This window comes from Falco peregrinus, chromosome 7, assembly GCF_023634155.1.
Source record: "Falco peregrinus isolate bFalPer1 chromosome 7, bFalPer1.pri, whole genome shotgun sequence".
Classification (NCBI taxonomy): domain Eukaryota; kingdom Metazoa; phylum Chordata; class Aves; order Falconiformes; family Falconidae; genus Falco; species Falco peregrinus.
The window spans coordinates 68,397,974-68,420,968 of record NC_073727.1 but is presented as its reverse complement, the minus strand read 5'-3'; the positions used below and the strand labels follow the sequence as shown (position 1 = coordinate 68,420,968).

At 37.6% G+C, this 22,995-nt stretch overlaps 1 protein-coding gene across 3 annotated transcripts in view; it reads right to left on the bottom strand.

The window, feature by feature from the left end:
- Positions 1-251: 251 nt before the first annotated feature.
- SH3YL1 (SH3 and SYLF domain containing 1) overlaps positions 252-22,995 on the bottom strand; it is a 50,273-nt gene continuing 27,529 nt past the window's right edge. For all 3 annotated transcript variants that reach the window (XM_055809592.1, XM_055809594.1, XM_055809593.1), the window contains exon 10: positions 252-843. In XM_055809592.1, the coding sequence (XP_055665567.1) occupies positions 644-843 (200 nt within the window). In that variant the 3' untranslated portion in view covers positions 252-643. The remainder of the gene's footprint in view (positions 844-22,995) is intronic.

The window sequence follows — 22,995 nt, the reverse complement described above, 5'->3', positions numbered from 1 at the left end:
CCTCAAAGATGAGGGCAATATAAGACAAGCTATCAGAGAAGCTGAACTGCTTAACTATTAAACAGTTGTTTATGAAAAGGTCTTTGTACACCTAAACAAGGACAAACATCGGGGACCAGACCTGAAGTAGTTACTAAGAAAAACTGCAATGCCTGAAGTGATTTTTAAAACCAAGTATAAAAGTAATTTCTTCTGCCATACCTGCAAAAAAATTCTGTATTTAGTAAAAGTAAAGAACTCCAACTCAGAGATGGTTTGAAGCAAGTCTGAGAGCATTTATTATAGAAAGAGACCATAATTTATAATTTAATAGAAAACAGTATTTTTTCAGTATGTCTAGTTTTAAATTGTTTGTAATCTGTCCCTCATGTAAAAAATAAACCCATATAAGCAAGACAGAAGTGAAACTAGATACAAATTGGAGTACTTTTTATACGGGAACTTGCTCAGAAATAAAACCTCACCATAAACTATCACCTACTGTTTATTTAAGAAATAAGTTTAAGGGAAACTTAAACTCATTTAATGCATTTTAATTTTGTGTTACAATAGTCTTGATCAAGAATCTCATCTTAAAATCTGAAAAGTTAAAATATATTTTTCAATGTAAATATATTACTGCTTCAACATCTTCTATACAAATTTAGTTGTTACTTATGGCAACGTAATTGGCTGGAAAGATGCCAGTTTGTCCTCCTATTCTTCCTTCCCACCAATCAAACTGGCAATCTGTTTTGCTTGTGACTGTGATTTTGTCTCCAGCTTTGAAAGTCAAGTCACCTGGCTGTTGTCCTTCAAATGAATAAAGTGCTGTGACTTCTACTGGATTACTCCAAGAGTTACCTGAAGTGAAAGAAATTAAAGAAAAGGGAAGTTATTAAACTGCATATACAGTAAATCCTTAAATACAATATTCTTAAATGACAGCAGAAAACAGTAACAAAGACACCAAAATAATTTATCTGAGCATATAAAATGCTGATGAAAAACAACCTTCCATTTCCACTACATTCTTAAGAAAGTGAAATATGAATTCTACCCTATCAGCAGAGCCTATGTAATAAAGTAGTAGTGTATACACAACCAAAGATCAGCATTTTTTTCTGGATGCATAACATGGTCACAGACAGTGGGAACAAAAGCAGTGTGTTGAGGAAAGCGCAAGTGCTCCCTAAAAGACTGCTTAACAGAACCACTTTTGGGTTTTAGTTTTGATATGTGTTCTCTGTGACAGTTTCTTTATAGAAACTGCAAAACTTAAAGCAGGGATTGAATTTTTTTATCAATACTCAGGATATAGGGTGGTAAAATACATAATATCCACAGCACTTCAGTTTCCATAGGGTTTGCAGCATGTAGGATTTTGCTGTATCTTGCGTTTTAAACAAAGCACACAAAACATGCTAGTGGAAAGAACTGATTATGCTTTGATGTAGTGGAAGTGACTTGGCTTGTGCAGTTGTATTTCAGACCACATAGACAAATGGCTTTTATTCTTTTTCTGCCAGTCTCTTACATAACTCTTTCAGTCCTTAGCTGAGGTTGGAATCATGCCGTGAATCTTCTGATCTAGTTTCAAAAACATCTGAAGTCTGAGGCACCATTATCCAGTCTCCATTCCTGTTGACACTTTCTTAGCCAATGTTTATTACTACTGAACTTTTAATCCAAGTGAGTATTTTCAATTTGCTAACAACTATGTTTGCTCTCAGTTTCTTTAACTGTCTGAACTATGCGAGGTAGTTGCATTTGTTTAATGTTGATTTACAAAACAAATCTATTGCATGAATGAATCTAAAAGCGAGAAATGGAAGGTGCAATGGAAGACTGCTTAAAAGGAAATAATGAAGATGCTTACACAGTCAGGTGGAGAAGTTTCAGCATGTATGGCTCATACGGACATGATGGCTGCACAAATGTTCAAGCATGTAAGATTAAAGGCTTTTAGCATTAGCTGTGCCTGCTTGCTGCCAAAACTGTGTTGCAAAAGGGGAAACCCAAGCTCTCGTTAGTCTACATGTTGCAAGTACGGAGCTAGAAAGGATGGTGAGACAAGCATTGATAGAACCCGCAGACTTTTCTTCTAGTTGCTTTTATCACTTTAAAAGAAAGAGGAAAAGATCGTCGTCCCTCAAGCCTCTCAAATACAAATTGTAGCCAAAACAGGACAGACAGAGAATAATGGACTACAAAAGTACGCATAAACAGCACAGATTTTTTCCCCAGTATCTGTCAATATATATGTTCATTCCATAGGCCTCTTCGTTCCCTTCATGATCTGCATTTGTAGCAATCATCAAAGATTAATACAAAATTATTTGGCCACGTGCTGGGAGAGTGCTGGTTGCAAAGAAGTCAAATGCTGTCTTCCTTGATCACACAGTTTCTATCTACTGATATCTATATACATGATCTAAAGTCACACACCACTATTTCTTTGATGTGAAAAAAAAAAAAACACAGACAAGAATACCCACGTTTATCAGGTCTTATCTCCACCAGTTACTCCTACCAAAAAAAGGTAGCAATACAGCTTTTCAAAATATCTTTTGTACTTTGACACCTGACAGAGTATTCAGCAATTACATGATCTTCCCCCAAGAATTCAAGCATTTGATGCAGTTTGGGTGATACAATGAGTGCCTATGGAAAGTGTGGTTTGAAGCTAGGTATTTTGATTGAGGAAATCATAGCAAAAACCACAAAAGTAAAAGATGCTTTGACTTCTTACTCCTAGTATTAATTGAAGAACAGTAAGAAAACACTGTGGCTCAGGACTCTTTCCGTGCTGAGGCATGAAAACACGACTCAGCTGCATATAAAAAGGACGAGGAAGTGTGTTTTATTCCTGTACCACATTCAGGCAGCATGTATGGTTAAAAGTGCATTTTTTAAGTTACGATGATTGCTACAAATTCGTATACCTTGAGTTCTTAACTATATGTGTTTCCATCACCTAAATGTTCAAATGGGTAATCAACCAAGGAGAATTAGTTACCATATATATATATTACTGCCCAAACTATGTTAATATACTTGAAAAATTAGATAATTGACAGCACAAAAGAAGAGACTGGAAGTGCTAAAAGTGACGGTGAGAGCTTCTTTTCATTACATTCATGTCACCGTCACTTTAATATGCTGGACTCATAGTAATGGCAGCAAGTAATAGTTACCTCCTCCATGGCTGAACATGGATTAAGAGTAAGACTTAATTCCTCTTACACACACTCACTGGGTCAGTAAAAGTAGGAAAAAAACCAAAGGGAAACTAGATACAAATTAAAGCAGGAAAAGATGGAACAAAAGAAGTGCACAAGAGATAATAAAGTGTAGGAGTGCATTTGATGCATGTCAATCAAGCCTCCAATTTTTTGCTGTCATATGAACAAGACTGTTTTATGCATTTCCCTTCCTACTTTTTGCCCCTGTGCATATGTATCTTTCCAAACATACAGAAACCTCAAAGTAAAACTGATTGTGAACATCGAGTTCTGTGTCCTTGTCCCATTTGCTACCTGCTATCATTTAAAAGTGTTTTCCAGTTTTATTCCTGCCAGCTATTTCATAACAATTCCTACTTAATTTTCCCTAGCAGCACTTTCCCATACTATAGTTTCATTTTATTTCTTACAAAGATTCTAATCTCTGTACTTTAATTCTGTATTTTTGTAGCATAAACCAGATAAAATGTATATTTATTGCCTCCAGATTGCAGCATCCCACGTCTCATATTTATACAGATCATCCTCACAAATACATAAATTAATGCAGTTATGAAATCTACCACATATATTATAAGGGGGAGCTATTTCATCTTCTTGTTTCCTGATTTCAGTTTTAAATAAAAGGGTTTTAAATAAAATTGTTATAGTCAAGGTGAAGATTGCTGAATGCATATACTGAAACTACATTTGCAGCTCACACAAGATGGTGCTACAGTGCTACATACAGCATAGGATACTGAAATCATCGAGATTTATGAGTATGCACACTGGAATAAAAACAAATTACATTGTGGAAAATCCTTAATTATTGGTATCTGAATACACACAGCACACTTCTACAAACACAGTGGTCAAAGCAGAAATACAGAAATTTTGGCTGAAGATCAATTAGTGCATCAGCCAGCATACATATTCAACGTTTTAGAATACCTGGGTATGGCGTATGCTTGATAACAAACTGCTCTGACCACAATATTCTTTCATTTTTATTCATCTTTACGTACCATAATGATACGAACAACTTTTTGCTAAGGACTACTGCTATGGATTAAGGACTTGATGAGGTGTAAACTAGAATGAATTTATGGCCTCTTGGGCGTGCTGAAGTACCAGCCAGAGAGTGAATGGAAGAGTGATAAAACCATCTTTAATTACAGCACATTTACCATAGAATGAAAGCATGCTGTAGAAAGTTGCTACAGAACAGATACACAAGCTACATTTCTATTAATCAATTGAAGAGTGTCAAGGCCTTTCCTTGCCTTTGAGGCCAACTGGCATAGACTGGCCACATACACACTAGTAAACACCATCCAGAGAGGAGAGCACATCCGAACTACCTACTGGTTTCTATACTGGAGTAACTCCTAAACCACATCTATGAAATATCTGGGAAAGTGCTAGGCAAGAATGACACCAAGGAGCTTTCTAACAACACAACCACATAGGTGACTGAGTTCTAGTGCTTGGGCCCATACCTTCACACTGTTTGATTTACTAGTAGATATAACTACTAGTTTCACAGTTTTATGTGAACCTATACAATAAAAGTAAACCCATAGGCTGATTCTAAGACTGGTTTTTAGAGAACAGGCATTTTACATCATTTTGCGTTCAGCTTTTTATGCTTTCAAAAACTGTAACTGAGCCAGAAGACGGAATAGTAGAGTCCAGCTGTGGGTCCCAAATTTAATTTTACTGGCATAGATAACTCTCTCCCTCCGTAGCCACTGAGCGTCTGATGCCGAGAAGCTTGCAGAAGAATTCTATAAAAATGGTAAAGTGCTGCTTTTGGCCTTTGAAACAGCAGTAAACCTGAAATAAGTTTCATGTGCTTGAGGTTAGTGGTGAGACTGCTAAACATCCACTTTGCAGAATTTGCTGACTGTGATTAGAGAGCTAGCATGATTTTGTGGGACACGTGCACCTATGTCATAGTTTAAGCCCAGATGACAACAGAGAATCACACTATAGAAATAAAAAACAGTCTTTTGCCACCAGTTGACTGACGCCCAGCCTGTACCTGAGGAATGGACTCCCAGTCAGCTTTTCCCCTAAGTTTATACGCTGAACATGGCATCATATGGTACGGAATATCCCTTTGGCTGGTTTGGGTCAGCTGTCCTGGATGTGTCCCCTCCCAGCTTCTTGTGCATCCCCAGCCCACTAGCTGAGATGCTCAGCAACAACTAAAACATCAGTGTGTTCTCAACACTGCTCTCATCCTAAATCCAAAACACAGGACTATACTAGCTACTAGGAAGAAAAACCCTATCCCAGCCAAAATCAGGATGATGCACGATAGAAACTATAAGTGAACTAACACAAACTATACTGCTGGTTTGGGGTTCATCTAAACCATGTTAAAGTTTGCAAAAAATGAGCCCTGTGACTCAACTGTCACCGCCAATGAGCCATCTGATCAAGGGTACTGATGACTGACAGGGTAATCCTGTTTTTCACTGTCCATACATTATGCACTTTCTGCTAAATCTTTCCTTTGGTAAACGGGCTGTGGGTCTGGTTTCTTTCGAAGTTGAAAGGTTATAACATTGCTTCTACTGGGACACAGCACACCATATGAAAATGTGATTGTCTAGGTAGATATATTTTTCCTTGAAACCAAACAGTCTATCTTACTCAAATTTTTGTGCAACCTTTAGAATGCATGCTACAGGTTTTTTTTATTTAAAAATCAATCTGAATGAGCAGCACATTCAACGTAACATTACGAAAGTAACTTCTACTTTCTCTGTATTCTGTAAAGAAACAGAGAGAAGTGACTGGAACTGCCACACAAAGTGTTAAAAGTCATATGAGTTTCCAGCATTAGAGATGACAGAAGTTGTATAATGCTGGCATAAAAGCTCCACAAAAAGTGTAAGCTTACATGAAAGCTGTAATAGAATTCTCACTGGTTAAATAAAACCTAGAAAACTAAGCAACAACAGGAACCCTGTTTGTGCAGCAGAAGTAAGAGAAAACCGATAAACAGACCAAATGATGGAAAACTACTAATGAATCTAGGCAGATGCAAACATCTATGCTTTTAAAAACAAATATATCAAGTATCAAAAAGGTTTACTAGTACATTGTGCAGAGGCATTGAAAGCCTCAGGTATTGCTCATAGGTTTAGGATGAGAGCTGTAATTAACAGTGAACAGACAGAAATCTTAGTTATTTAGCCATTACGGGACACTAGACTTTTGTTTGGAAAGGATTAGTATTGAGTTTATAATTAAAGTTCACAAAACAATCTAAAGTAGGTTAAAGAACTAGGTTAATTGCTGGGTCCTGCAAATCTCTGAGTGAAAAATTATAGTTGGTGTCAGCAACAATAAAGAGTTTATAGGAGATTTTAAAGGCCACCCTTAGCAAATGGTCTGGACAACACCACCTGCTAAGATATGATTGTGAGTGTAAATACCATATGTGGATACATATATTTATATATTATTTATATTTATGTACATAAACTGCCTGAAGGATGTTTGCCCCAAATTATCATATTAAAAAGGAAGACTATTGAGGAAGACAACCATTAGCTTGATTCAACAGCTTTACGTGAGCCAGCAACATGCCATGCAGCAAGAGCAGGCAAACAGTATCCTGGGATGTGTTAGGAAAAGTACTGCCAAGCTCAAGGGGGGTGATCCTTCCCCTTTAGTCAGCACTGGTGAGGCCACACCTGGAGTGCTGGGTCCAGTTCTGAGCTCTTCAGTACGAGAGAGACACAGACATGCTGGAGAGAGTCCATGAAAGGGCCATGGGGATGATGAAGAGATTAGTGCATCTCTCCTATGAGCTGTCCTAAGAGCTGGGACTGTTCGAGTCTAGGGAAAAAAGGCTCATCAGCGTCTACAAATACTTGAAGGGAGGGAGGAAAGAGGACAGAGCCGGGTGCTTTTCAGTGGCACCCAGTGGCAGCAGCATAGGCAATTGGCACAAACACAGGCAGTTACCTCTGAACATCAGGAAACTTCTTTACCATGAAAGTGACTGAGCACTGGAACAGCTTGCCCGGAAAGGCAGTGGAGTCCCCATCCTTAGAGGTATTCAAAAGTCATCTGGACATGGACCTGGGCAACTGGCTTTCTGCAGCCCTGCCTGAGCCTGAGGATTGAACCGGGTGATGTCTACAGGCCCTTTCTAACCTCAATCACTTTGTGATTCGGTGGAAAACTTCAAAGAGACTTTTGAAACAAAGTTACCTTGAATCATAAAAGCACCACCGAAATTCGTAACCGGGAGCTGCAGTGTGGACTGGAAGAGCAGTCATCAAAACCCAATTTGATACAAATGGAAGTCACCTTGCCAGCCTCACCTCCTGTCTAGGCTAGGCAGAGCAGCCTCCCCGTCAGACACTGGGGACTGCCAGCACTGGGTGCACCTAACAGGGTGTCATGGTTTAACCCTGGCCGGTAACTAAGCGCCACGCAGCTGCCTGCCTGCTCCCCCCTCACCCAGAGGGATGGGGAGGAGACTCGGAAAGGAATGTAAAACTCAAGGTTTGAGATAAGAACAATTTAATAACTGAAATAAAATAAAATGAACAACAATAAGTTATAGTGAAAAAGAGGGAGAAGGGGAGAGGAGCAAAATCCAAAGGGAAGGGAGAAAAGAAAACAAGTGATACATAATACAACTGCTCACCGCCTGCTAACCAATGCCCAGCCAGTCCCCAAGTAATGATAGGCAGGCCCTGGCCAACACCCCCTCCCCCAGTTTACATATGGAACATGATGCCCCATGGTATAGGATACCTCTTTGGCCAGTTCGGGTCAGCTGTCCTGGCTGTGTCCCCTTCCCCTTCCCTGTGCCCCTCCAGCCCTCTTGCTGGCAGGGCCTGAGAAACTATAAACATCACCCAGCAACAACCAAAACCATCTGTGTGCTGTCAACACTGTTCTCACACCAAACCCAAAACACAGCACCGCACCAGCTACTACGAAGAAAATTAATTCTGTCCAGCTGAAACCGGGACAAGGGACCCACATCTCTGCGCATATGCGACTTTGTGGTGGGGCTTTAAACATATGGACTAGTGTGTTGTATGTGTGCTTGTGCAGCTCCCTAGCGCTGCAGTACCCACATCTCCTAACAAAGGGTTTGTGCAAGCAGGAGAACCTGCACTGCCAGAATAGACAGCATGTGCTCATAACCCATACTACCCACGAGAGGGGACCGGCATGAATGTTAAGCTTTGTCCACACAACACTTTATGTGCATGCATGCCTGGAAGTGCAATTGAAACTTTGGAGGTTGCATTTAGAAACTTCAGGTGTTTATTAACTTTTTGCAATTGTCATATAGTGAATTATTTGCTGTAATGCTGATACTGAAACTGAACGTATACTTCATAGATTCCTAGCTAACTATCTGTCACTAATGATTTAATAAAGCACTTAGATCTGATTTTGGTCTAAGCTACATGAACTGAGCAGTCCTTCCCTGTGACAGTTCTTGCAAAAGTGTCTTCTCCCCACAGGAAAGATCTGGGTTCAGGCTGAATGGCTCATGGCCATTGATGAGCTTTAACCAATAATTATAATGAAAGAACTTCTTTAACTTCTGGTCTAATAAGGAGGACAACTATGTGTTGTGATGACAAAGCTAGGCTGAGAGCAGGATTTCAAATATGTAATAAAAAGTTATGCTCACTAGCAGTCCCATAAGAAGCTAGGATAACTTCATTTTTTTTGCAAAAATGAATCAGGGTAGTCTATGACTGGCAGAGCAACTAGGTTACTGTTAGGGTTCAGACTAGGATCAGAGTTTAATAAGGGGCTGAAGAGAAAGATTCATTGGTGCAAAAGCAGTATTACTAATGAGATGAGGCATTAAATGGGAAGAGTAAATATCTTGCTGTGCTCATCAACTGATAGAGCTAGATCTGGAAACTAAAAGATAACACTAGATTCTTGCAGGACATGTGAAGGATAGAATAAGAGCAACAAATGACTTATGGTTCATTCTGAGGTAGATACCAGTTACCGCATCACAGTCAAAGTCAGCTTTAAGGGTAGAACCAGAATTTGAGCACAGATCCAGTCAGCAACAGTTGACTTCTACATTCACTGTTAATAGGAGTTTGAACTGGTCCAGTTCCTACAGTGATAACTGCTGCCCCTCCTCCTTCATATTTTCAGACTCGAGGCTTATTGAGCTATATTTTGGGTAGGAACTGCAAACAGCAGAGACACCTTTTCTGCTGGATCCACCACACTGCATCAGAATGTGGAAGGCAAGGAGTGGGCAAAGGAAATAGCACATAGTAAATTCTGAGGGCATCAGGGTAACTATATCTATATATATGATGCCCATATATATGTATGAGAGCATCAGGGTAACTATATATGACAGGGATATCTTCTGAATTAGTGCTAGGGCTCACAATAGTAGGAACTAAAGATGTAAAATTTTGACTTGAGGAATGCGGCAGCACCTGGCCATGATGATGCCTAAAGGCAGGCAGAGAAATGGCTTAAGCTTAACTTTGAAGTAGGTACGTGAACCACTGAATCCAGTCTGTAGTACCCATGAGAACAGGATGAAAGCTGGATCTGGCAGGGAGGCTTTTGGTTCTGTTTGAGCTCAAAAGATGTATTTAACCTGAGAGTCAGTGGAGGAATGTAAAAGATGGGCAAAGTGATAGGTCAGGAAATTAAATCTGAAGCAAGAACTAAATCTAGATGAGAAGAAAGGAATATTGAATTTGCAAAGGTCAGAGAAGGATGCTGCAACAATTGAATCAAAACAAGAAAAAAGCCTGGACAGAAGTAGAGACAGAAAGAAAAGGCTGCATCTGTGAAATGGTATTCAGAGAACAAGCTATAGGACTTACTTCTCAGAAAGTGAGAACTTTCAGATCTTGAGAATCACAGGTGTTCAACACTCATCAGCAGCAAACAGTTCCATATTCCATTTGATCATTTTTAGCTTGAATTCATGATTAGTTAACGAAGGACTACAAGAGTAAGGGAGGAAGAGATGGATCTGGAACAAACGTAGCTGTGAGTTGCCTGTAGAAAACATTACATAGCAAATGAAAAGGGACAAACAATAGCTAGCTGGGAAATCTGAACAGAAAAATAAGAGGGCTGATAAGAATGCCTTCTCAGTGACACACTGCAAATACAGAACTAAAGGCAACTACAGACAGCCCAGCAAAGGAATTCAGGGAGCACAAACATTATCAAAGAAAACAGATGACAATTAATCTGTCGTGTTAAGGGATGATGGAATACAATTCCTAATATGTGCTTATAAAAAGGTCACTAGAAACTTGGAAGTAACATTTACACCAGTGAATGAAGCAGTACCAAGACCAGCTGCCAGTCTGGCCCTGTCCAGTTAGCACACGCTAACCTCCAAACTGCTGAGGACATCCCACTAACTTTCCCAGATCAAAATCATACCAGGAATCCAGTAACAATTTAATGGAATAAATGATAAAGTTTCAGTGCTCAAGCACATTCCCTGGCAATGTTTAATTTATCAGCATAGACAGAGCCAATGGCTTGAACTGGGTGCAAGAGAAACTGCTTTGAAGAGGGTCCAGCATAGTACTGAAGAACTCCAAAACAAGATAAAAGAAGTCTGGGTAACAGCAATATGATCAGCTATGGTCTTTATAAGATGAAAGAGGACGAGATGCTAACAGTGGGAAGAGACGTTGCTGGATGAGACTGAGGGTCAAAAAGAAGCGACAAGATAGAATTAATACCTGGGAGAAACAGAGACAGACGATAAAACAATGAGAAACTTCTGCAACTGTGAAAGCTATAAATTTTACAGAAGATATGAGCTGAGGGCAAGCAGAACCATGATATCTGTATTAGGATCCTCCTGAAAGGTACCCGGTACAGACTGATAAAAGGGGACCGACACTGGCTAGGATCTGAAGAATGATCTAGTAATGCAAGACCTCCATACAGGTGAGACTGGGAGCATGTAACTAAATAAAGCACATTCTCTGAGACTTGGGTGGGTATTTGGTGTGTTGCCAAGACATTAAACCATCTTCTTGGCCACTCCTCTTTTTTCCCCCCATTAGTCATCTGGGAAGACTATTTCAGAGCTGCACTACCCCAGCTGGTAAGATGGTTTTCTTAATGTCCACCTTCAAGTAATTCACTACTAGTTTACATTTATTTTTTTGTTTGTCGATACTGGGCTTTGGCTGAAACCTTTCTTGCTTGGCATTTACCTTCCCTTATGCTTTTTATAGTCAAAAAAACATTTTTTTTAAACTTTCAGACTTACACTAAAAATAACTTAGCTACCTCATATCAGTGGCTCCTTGCTCAGCTTATTGTACTTATTCTTCTCCACAGCTATTCAATTTAACCTAATTTCTCTTGAAAAAGAGTAAACAGAATATTACCATTAGGTAAGAGGTCTGTAGATAACTGACTTCTCACACTCTACCATTAAGCATAGAGCTGTTTAAATAGAAGGATGACAGAACTGAAGGAACAGAGAATTAATTTTGTGGAAATCATGGATTTATTTCTGAATGTGAAAATAAAAAAGAAAAATATTTGGGATGAATCACCACAGGAAACTATCAGAACAGATTTTTTTGATGAGGAGATAGCCATGAATGAAGAAATTAGCAAAGAAAAAATGGAAGGGGAAGGAGAACTGAGAACACTGGAGGAACTGGAAGCCACAGAAAGTTGAGGTACAGGAACAGGAGAGGTATTAGTGACATAACAGAGTCACTCTTTTAGCTGAAGTCTGAGCTGAACCAAAGCTGCAGAACTGGTGATAAAGTTAGAAAACACAGAGCTAAGGGGTCAAATGCATTTAGAAGGATGATAATGAAATTACAAAAACTAGAAAAGAAGATTAAGAGAAATAAAAATAAAGGGGATGTATACATAAAAAAACTTGAATATAGAAAGATATAGATTTTGATTATGAATGGGTGTATTCCAAATCACAGAAATTTAAACTCACAGCCATATTAGAATTCAACATAACACAATATTGAACACACGTTAATTATTAGTCTAACATCAATCTAACAAAAAGTCATTACATCTATAAACTGTTTAAATATTACTAGCTTTTGAAAGGCTAGAAATCTCTGTGTTACAACACCACCACCACAACCTTTAGAATAGGTTCCCAAAGACAAAAAAAAGGAAGCTAGCAAACAGAAGACGAGAGGATGCAAAGTTAGGAAGGAAAATAAAGATTTGTGATTAGTGTCTTTATCTGTTTCATGACCATAAGAAGAAATACCAGCATGTGAATTAAATGGTGCAGCTATTTCAAACAGACTGAAGAAACATGCCTAAAATTGACCTGTTGATATTAATTTAGAAAACAGTTAAGAACAGCATTAATCAGGTTCAAGGCAAAGCACTGTGTGTTGGACTACCAATATGGAGAAAGAAACTGCATGGTGTGTTCAATATAATACTAATTCTTCAGTTCTTTTTTTCTCCAAAGAATTATGAAGCTGAAACTAATAGTCTCAGTGACACAGCACCTTTTTCAAGAAAGAGGAAACCCTATGTCTTGGTTAGGTATGATCAGTTGTACTGGGGAACATCTACCTTTTACTACATCTAAACTTACGCTCTTGGTTTCAATTACATTTTACATCTACTTGTGAACTAATATGTAAAACAGCAGCTATGAAGATAACTGATGAACATGAAGTTATGCCCCACAGAGATTTGATTTTTAGGTGAATTGTGTCAGGGATAGTCAAAACAGCATTGGAAGGGAACTGAGAGGGAGTGTGTGGAAAACGTAAGGCTTAGTTCTGGATTTTTGAGGAAATCACAAATTATTCCTACATACCCTTTCCTACAAGCTGTTCAGTCCTTTAAAATTAAGCATCTTATGTCTTATGTCATTACTAAATTTTAAACTTTTAAACAAGAGTTTTAAACCAAGAATGGCTAGCTTTAAATTCAAGATATGTGAATTAACAGTGGGTTTGATCATAATAATTCTAAGGGGTTAGAAAAAAGAAACAACTGAAGACACACTTTGTTGATATTCTAAAACACAATCTTAGTTGTCTGAAAGCACGTGTGCATGTGACTAAACTTGTCTCCTTAGAAACAAAACAATGGAAACTATTACATCTATGTTATGATAACAGTAAAAAATGCACAGAATACCTCTGAAAACACAGAAAAACACATACTCTAAGATGTAAAAAAATAAAGCTACAAAAGTACGTAATTTTATGATTATTAACTACATGCACACATACAACAAAAAAAATATCTTTCGTTACCATTAATTTTTCCACTTGGAGTTTAGAAAGCAATCAAAAATATTGAAAACTGCAACAGAAATCAGCATTCTGTTATTGAAATAGAAAATCTGTGGCTTGCAACAGATATGACTACCAGTTTGAATATTTCTTCAAGTTTAAAAACCTCTTGCATGTATTACATAATTCCTTTATTAAAAAATGACTGGCTCATTTACTTGCTAGAATGCAAACAACGAAAAAAAATTTCCACAGTGATGTTACAAAATATTGCCTCAAAATACCCACTTTATGGCCACATGCAATAATAAAAACATGACAGATACAGTGTCTTATTCCATGTGACTTTTGGAAAACTGGTATAAAAATTGGAGGTTAAGACTTCATTAGGTATAGTTCACTGGATACTGAATACTTATCTTTGTAATGCTTCATGGATATAAAAGTTTAATGCAATTAACAGTCCATGCTTTGATGACATTTGAAGTCTGAGGCTTTACTATTTGTAAGTACTTTTTAACGAATATTGTTTGGCTCAAAGTTGGGACTCAGACCCACAAAGGTGATGTTGAGTTCACGTTCATGGCTAGGTTGCAAAAAAATTAAGTCAGATCACTGAATTTCCTAGGTTACATCATCATGATAAGGAGAAACAAAAAACTTCATAATGTTAAGATTCACTTACTGGGCACTTATTGGGCAATGTCCATTCTCAGGTTTTATCATTCCCTATGCCTGTCAAAAGGCCTAAAGCAGCAGCATTTTTAGAAAGTGGCAACTGGTCTGTGTTTAAAGACTTAAGATGGAAGTGAAGTAAGGAGAGTCAGGATGAAAGGAAGTGCCATATGAGTTATTAAACAAAGAAGGCGGCAGTATACTAAAGATGTCATGTCTGTCTTCTCTCAGAGAACACGAAACATCAGCCAGTGGGGGTGAGGAAAAGGGGAATAAAGCAGCAGTACTATGTTACACACTAAGAATCTCTGAAGATACTAACTTTTCAGGTCCTGTATGGCAACAAGATACTACATGTGTTAATGCCCACTTCGGAAAAATGTCTCCATGCAACTCTCATTCAGAAAGAAAAATAGTAGACCAAGTGTATCCTAAATACTACTACAAGCCATGAAAATAATTTCAGTTCTTGAGTCACACCACTATACATATCAGTTCTTTTTTCAAACTAACGTGCTTCATCTTCCATATTCTTAGATCACACCTCTCAGCCTTTAACCTAAGAAGAAAGGATTTTATCTCAGCTTCTAGAGGGGAACAGCTACTTACAAATTTTATTTTAGTTGTTTCTGGACAAATTACAAACCAAGTGTTTCTTCAGTCTTACAAGTGAAATCTCAAATGTCCCATCCACGTTAAACTACTAATTTCCTTAATGACCTTTTAGATTCTGTTTTTCAAAAGTAGACTCACCTCAGAAAACCCTCAGTATACACAAAACAACAATCTCAGATCTCACTAACAGATGTCTGGGGAGGCCTACATATGCACACTAGATTTGACATTTTATATCTACAGGTATTAATCTGCTATAACCAGATATAAGCAAAAATCTTTCTGTACAGATACTTGAAGTATGTCATATGCCACCGCTGATCCAATTAATCTCCAATAATGTTAATCTGATCAAAGGCCAGGAGACACGATATTGAGCAAACCATGCTCAGAACAAATAATCTCTTGCTTTAGCTGTTGTTTTGCCTCTAACTATGGCTTGTTTTCGGTAGGTAAACAAAACCACTTGTCTTTCTCTACTTTATGAAAAAAGTTTCTTAAAATTTTCAAAGTATTTAAATTCAACATTGAAATCTGAAAACAATTCCTTCTTCATAATTAAGAAAATGAGGATGGACTTTTTGGGGTAACTGAGCTCCACTGACACTGCAGTAAAGCAGTGCTCATTAAATGCCCCCACAAATGCTGCTTTGTGCAATCAGTTACACAAACCTGCTCTGAACAGGGAGGGCAGGCACCAGTTGCTTTGCTCTATTCTACAATCACTTACAGGCAAAGTAGTGTCCCGCATTGAGAAGATCCGATGTCTATTTTGTTAGAGCAGCTGTAGATTTAAGGCAATTTCAAAATGTTCAAGGTACCTTGGATAACATCAAGGAACACCTGTATCATTCCAGGAACTACACTCTTCAATACCTCTCGGTATTACACATACACCCCAGTCCTAGAAAGGAGTGCAAACCCAAATGTTAAGCCCTCTTCCACTTCCATGGGAACCATCTCAGCAAAGCCCATTTTCTGAATTAGTTGCAGAGCTAGACATTATGTATTAGTTTAACTAGGTACATTGTCCAGGTTTCCAGAGTCACAAAGCCCTCTGGCTGATTTCCGCATAACTTAATAACTAAGTTCTCCATTAACAAAAAATGGTGGCTGGAAAAAAACTATTTCATGTTTAATACTTGTTGTTAAACGACAGTACAAAGCAGAGTCAGCTACAGACATTCTGTACAACATATGCTACCCTTAATTTTGCTCCAGAGCTCCAACAGACAGTAATAATCTGCTACAAATGTGTGTGCATGGAATGAAGGTGGTATACACATATCTAGAATAGACTCACAAAACCCAGAAAAAGGCTCAAGTATTTTTGACCTCTTCCACACAGACTGGAAATGGACCATTTCAGAGCAGCTTCCATGTCACCAACTTGTGTCACTACTGAACAGTGTCATGTCTAGCAAACAAAACTGGTGGGTTTATTGGCGGTTGAAACAGAGCAGACTATATTTAAAGTTTAAGTTACTATGCAAATTAAGCTCATTCAGTATGAAATGTATTTCACTGGGTTTGAGTTTCTGGCCTACCAGGGAACATGCTGGCTCATCATCTTCATCTGCTGATGGAATGCTTTCTATCTTTGTTTCAGCACACTCAGCTTTTGCATTAAAGAAGTGCCTTTTTAGTCAAGCATCTGTGGATGTATTTGATATTTAGGATATAAAAAACCCACCTCCTGCTTGCAAGACTCAATTCCATAACAGTACTTTTGCTGATTACTTTTTGCATTTTTCTGCCTTTAAAAAAAATATTTAAATTTTCATTCAAACTGAAATGGTCCAATAAACTATATCAATGTCAAGGGCTTTATTATGTTCAAGACTACATCAATGCAAATAATGCCAGTGCTGAAATCATACTGCAAAAGCTGAGATGCAATGCCAAGCATAACTTTCATACTCTGAAAAATACAGTACAGTAATGAGAACCAAGCACTGCTTTATTTAGGTAAAACTGATGATTTGCGGACTTTTTATTATGTTGATAAGCTTCTCTGTGTTTCTTCTACACATACTGCGTTAACACCTCAACCTGAAAATGCCGTCTCTGCCTTTCGCTTCTCAAATCTCTGTACTGTGACATTCAAAAGTTCTACTAATGTGTTACTGGCACATGAGCTAGTTCACGTGATAGAAGTCTTAGCTTTTAGCCCAGTCTGGAAAACAATCTACAGCCTCAAAAAAAAAAAAAAGAAAAAAAAGGAAAAAAAAAAGCAGTAAACCCAACTTAATTCTATAAAGTTTCTGCCAGGTTCTTAGCATAATGTTTTGTGAAATACTAATTGAAAATTTATTTCAGCCTTGCAAGGAGAAAAACTTCTCTGCACTGTTTAGAAAAAACAGTTTAAAAGAAAAAAACCTATAGGAGACGAAGAGGTATCTCATATGGAAACAGACAAAATAACATTAGGCACAAGGCCTCATTTGAAGTGTTGTTGGCAAGTCTCGTCACTGATGTTTAAAACTGGATGACCAGGAATAGAAAGCCTTTTTTCAAGGGGAAATGAAAATGAGTTTCACAGAATAAAACTCAGGTGAAAGAGGTTACTACTACCAGACAAAGGAGTAAGACAGAAAAGTATTTTAGCTAAAGAATAGGAAAGCATGAGACAAAACCAATTTAATCTTGCTAAGAATAAATTCAGATGAAAATAAGAAAGAAGTTTCAAGTCACTAAGAAAGATTCAGAAACTGCTTTCTGTTAAAAAAACCTGGTATCTCCTAAATATTTTAATACAAAGTCTAGCACTTTCATGATAACATATTTATACTATGTGAACATCTGCAACATATAGAAAATTCTTGTTAACTTTAGATGGATTAAAGGGCTCAGGGGCTGTTGGAATCTATGCTAGGATTTATTCTTGCCACAATTACTTATTCTCATTGCCGTTATGTTGCTCTGCTACCCATACAGCCACTATTAGCTCTACCTATACCACAGGCTCCATCAGCTTGTAACTTCAAAAGGTATTCAGCAGATGTTCCTTTCCTCTGCCAAATGGTGACCCAAGCAATTGCACTTTCACTTACAGTATCACGGGGCACACGCCTGTGTCATCTGATCACAGTGTAAACTGGTAGGAGAAAGGTAGATACCCCTAATTCATCACTGAACAGTTTCAGTAAGAGCTAGAAACAGCACAGATCCATGAACTAGAGCCTAAACTGGTCAGTGAAAATCTGCAACTTGCAACAACCGCCCTCATGAGGATGAAGTAACTTAGACTGCCACCATCACCACACCATATTCATGTTATGCTTCCCAGGCTAGCACAGCCAGCCTTCACTGAATACTCATTACAGCACCCCGGCCAAAAAGTAGACAGTTATGATAAAGTCCATGAAATGAAACAGTAAACATTCTGTAACTCTCAGTTACAATTTAAGAACAGTATTGACAGTAATCTTCATAATTTTATGAACATGATGCAAATGCTATGTATGCTTTTAGGTCAAGTGAAATACTGGATGTGTAGATGCTCCTTCACAATAAAAAGCTTATAGTAACTACATTTGTGACAAAAAATATGCCTTAGTTCCAGTATGAGGAAATTCTGGCTTGCAGATGGGATTTGGCCACTAACTCTATTTTGTCCAATGTGCAACAAACATGAAGGCGGATATTTTCCCCCCACAACAGTACCTCCAGACTCTCTCTGCTGCCCCAAACTCAGCTGTACCACTGATCTCAAATCCTTCCTCATCCTTCAGTAGTAGTTGACAAATGGCAGAACTGGTGGAAGAAGTAGCAAAGAGACAGTCTGAATCTCATGACAGGGACCAAACCATGAAATTGTGTAATAGAACAACTTCTTCCCTTCTATTTTTTCCTTACAGAAGAGTTTTCTTTTTTCTTATTTTTTTTAATCTTTTTTTGACACCTTCCTTGCCAAATACTGAAGAATTTGCTAAGAACACAGACATGTACCACTGAGAGGAAAGGGAGAAGAGGGGTGCAACTCTCACAGTGTATGAACAATTAATAATACCTCACTTCCAGAAGAGTAGAGTTGAGATTCTTAGAGAAACAAACAACTGGAAAAAAAGAGGGTGTGAAGGTTGCCTAATATAAATAAAATTGTTAATGAGAAAGAGAGACCCAATGGAATATAACCAGAGATGCCTCAACAAAATCCTTGCCAGACCTTTCCATGAACAGGTAAGACGTTTCTTGAAACCATATATTTTCATAAAAGTAAGCATCATTACACCATTTCTAGAACAGCTATTTGTCATACTAATTCAGTTTATATTGGCATTTGCTTTGTTGATTTATTTTTGCAAGGCCTCGTCTTTCTTATTCAGGAACTAACAGTTTTTCCACAAAATGCGAATGACCTTGGTTCAAATCAACAATATCCAGCTGGCTGATCTGCACGATGTAAAACTGAACTAGCAGAGCCAAGATACATGCAGGTCCCCAGGTCCCTCCATGACAGAGAAGACATTGCTTTTTGGGGAAACCATAGCACTTAATTTTACTGCTCGTGGAAAATGTGGTTGTTCCATCAGGGTAAATAAATAAATAAATATATATCCCAAGAAAGGAAAGTATTATCGGTCTTCTTTTAGCACATAGTATAAAGTAGATGTTCAGTATCTTTCCAGGAACAGACATGCAGCATTTCTTCCCATCTCTTTCCTGTCCCTCACCAGAGATAAGGGGAATGTTGGGGACAGGATGTAGTGAAGTTTCTAGTACCTAACTATCAAGACAGATATGTAAAGCACCAGCCTATTGTTACTGCAAAACAATCTCAATTTCTTAGACCAGTGTTAACTTTCATCTCAAGTCAATCAAGCACAGGGTATTTTGCCGCAGTCTGGATAGAAATCCTGTATATCTATCACTTCCTTGAGGTACTTCAATGTTCTGTTTGGCTTCTATTAGTATTAATGAAGCAGAATCTCCCATACTCCCAAAGGCTTTTCTAGATAAAAGATAGGAAAGCAATTTAAACTTGCCTTTGTCCTACTATTTAAACAATACAGAAAGAAAATACTATCTCAAGCAGTTCACAGCTTTGAAACAACTTTTGAAGCATATATTTCATAAATATGCTAAAACATTGAGCCGCATGCTTTACAAGGGCCTCAGAGAAAAGACTTTTAACCTATACTATTTAACAATTTTATATTTACATGAACAATTTCACATTTTTACTGATGCCAATCAGAATTATCATCTTAATAGTGCTTTACACTTAAAAAAATAACTAGAGATTGCATGGAGATTTTTCCTATGATTTAGCTCTAATTTCCTAATTTTTATTCTAAGCCATTAAAAAATGCCAAGAAAAAAATATTGTTCCCTGCATCAGTATATTTGGTTCATACTTAGAATAACAGCTCTCTGCCACTGCACGCAACACATCAGAAAGACCCCAATTTCATTCTAGCACGTCTGACCTCAATCTCTCTGTGCGGCGTTGTATTTTGAGTTAGCTGATTATATGCAGTAAGTTATTTGTTTCAGTGTGACCAGTGAAGTCCTGCATGCTACATATTTTCCTCTCAGCTTGCCACAACATAAGCCATAAGCAGCTTGATTATCTGACTTATTACATTCACAATAGTAACAGTACGATCCTAGTAAAAGTGAATCATGGATAAAAACAGTCTCAAAAATAATTTCCTGGGATTTCCTGGGTTTGGTTAGTATTAAGAAAGAGCTCATAATAGCAAGAAAATTAATACTGTGGGGGACCACCAGATGGATGTTTTATTTTTCTGGTAACTAAATATAAACATGTCACAAGCCTTGCCACGAAAAACACAAAAATAGACCAAGCTTAGATAAAACTCTTAAAAAAAAATACACACAAAAAGGCACTTTACTTTCCAGGGGGTTAACTTCTTCACGTTTACTGAAGTAGTAGACAATGTAATGAAGGATTATGACAGATACATCATATATCTCACTTTGTAAAAATTTTCTAAAACAAATATCTATTAGTCACACTGGGCTGTCTTACTGATTCTACAGTTCATAATCTGCTGGAGTTCCTCCTCAAATTATAGTATAGAAGGAACAGATTACTGCACAGCTTGACAAGGCTTCTTGCTTACAATGTGAAATAGTTCTACTTGATCCTATAGCAAATCTTTGCCTTTCTTGGAAAGGATTCATGAACTTAAGAATGAAAGGTGGCTTTTTTTCAGTTCCAAATACATGGCACAGCACATCCACAGCACCTAAAGGAATATGCACACATGTGATTTTATTGGAGCTTGTTATTTTAACTATTTTATTCAGTTTTCAGTTATTTATTGAAATCAGTATTTTTTATTCACGATAAAAAATGTCTACTCCACTTCCCCATGAAGGCACACAATGGGAAAACAATTTCATTAACCAGGTAACTTTCTTACCTACAAGGAGTAACACCTCAGAAATATCACAGGAAAATACAGGAAATTCAATTGAAAGAAGGGCTTCCTTTATCAGCACTCCATCAGGTGGAGCAGACTATTCCATTTATCTCCAAGTTCTCATATTCCCATTAACGAACACACTTTTAAAAGTGTACACTCTACTGCCTATGAAAATGACTCACGGCCAATATTTCTGAAATATCAGCTAGTCTCAGTGACAGAAATAAATCATGTTTCCATGGATGCTTTCATTTGCAGTTCAAAAGCAAAACACATTTTCCCCCTCATTGTTAAACATGGAGTCTTCCTCCGCTCTTAAAAACAACAGGTTTTGGATCCCTTCTCCCTTCCAGGTCTATGCAGATAGTGTGGTACAAAAAACATTTTATAATCTTATGGAACTAAAAGTTAAAAGCTTTTGATTAATTTTTGCTACAATTCAAGCTGCCAAATAAATCTTCAGAATGATGACACCATTTAAAATCATCTTGATCCAGAACAGACAGAAGCAACAACTGCAATATTGACAATATTCTAGGAAGACAGACATTACACATGTTTTCTGACAACAAAGAAAAAGCAAAAATTCAGGTATTACACTGGGGAAAAAGTTAGCCTGAGACCACAGAGATACCTGAATTTTATTGGCTCCAAAACTGATGAAGTACTTTTACTCTACTATTGTGGCTTTTAGTCTTAATTACAATAAAAATGCCCAATTCAAAAGACACTTATCAAAAGGAGATCTGGGCACACTTACATTTCTCTTACTGTGCAGTTCTTAGTATTTATTTTTGTCAAGGGTATTTCTCAATGTGGAACTGCATAGCTGATATAAATACCTGTATGTTAGATTTCTAGTTAATTTTGAGTTGTTCCAAGTAATACTAGTTTGTTAAAATTAAGTCGAGAAGCATATCAGAAAAATAAAGTGATTGTTGCAATACACATTTAGCCAAGCAAGCCTATTTAAATTTGCATGCACATAGGGTAATGCTCTCTTTCAGCAGCTCTATCTAAAATTTCTATTGTTTCACTACATTGTGTTTAAACAAGTTCAGCTGTACACTTAGAAGTACAGAGGTATTAATTAATGCACAGACAGCTAGAATCACGTTCACGTTCCAGGTTATATTTTGTCTTTTCCCTGAAATTGATCAATATCTTACAGGGTAGCAGCTCTATAAATAACAAGATCATAAGTCAGATGGAAACTGAGCTGCAGAACAGGCATGCAAGTAAAATAAGTGAAACAGGAGGTGGAGTCACAAGTAAGATTATGCTATTGCCCTCAGAGAGCTGCAAGATACATTTTTATTTTTTTTAAAGCTTTTTACTTCAGAAGCATTCTATGAATTCTTAGTTCATGTAATTGTGTTGGCTTAGTTAACATGTTTGTAACTGGCCACAAAAAAACGCAAACCCAGCCACGCACACCACACTGTACTAACAAAAAGAAATTTACACACAGACCCTCAAGTTTCCTTGACAAAAATACACTTAGGGAGGCATGAAAACCTGTCTTGAAATTCTCACTGCAAACATATTTTCATAGATTACTGAACCATCTGGCATTCATAGGTTACCGAAAGAAACATTGAAATCATCTCTGAAATTATAGAGAATTGGGCAAGACCTGACCCCTGGAGAACTGTAACCATGAAAGGCAGCAGCTCTGAGAGGGATTTAGTCAACACAATTAAGTCTACCACAACCTCATGGTACCACCTAATCAAAAAGGGTTGACAGTATCTCAACTGTTTTAACATAGAGTAGCAATATGTAAGGTTAATAAATGAATAAATAAATAATATAAATGGTAAGGACTGGAGTTTA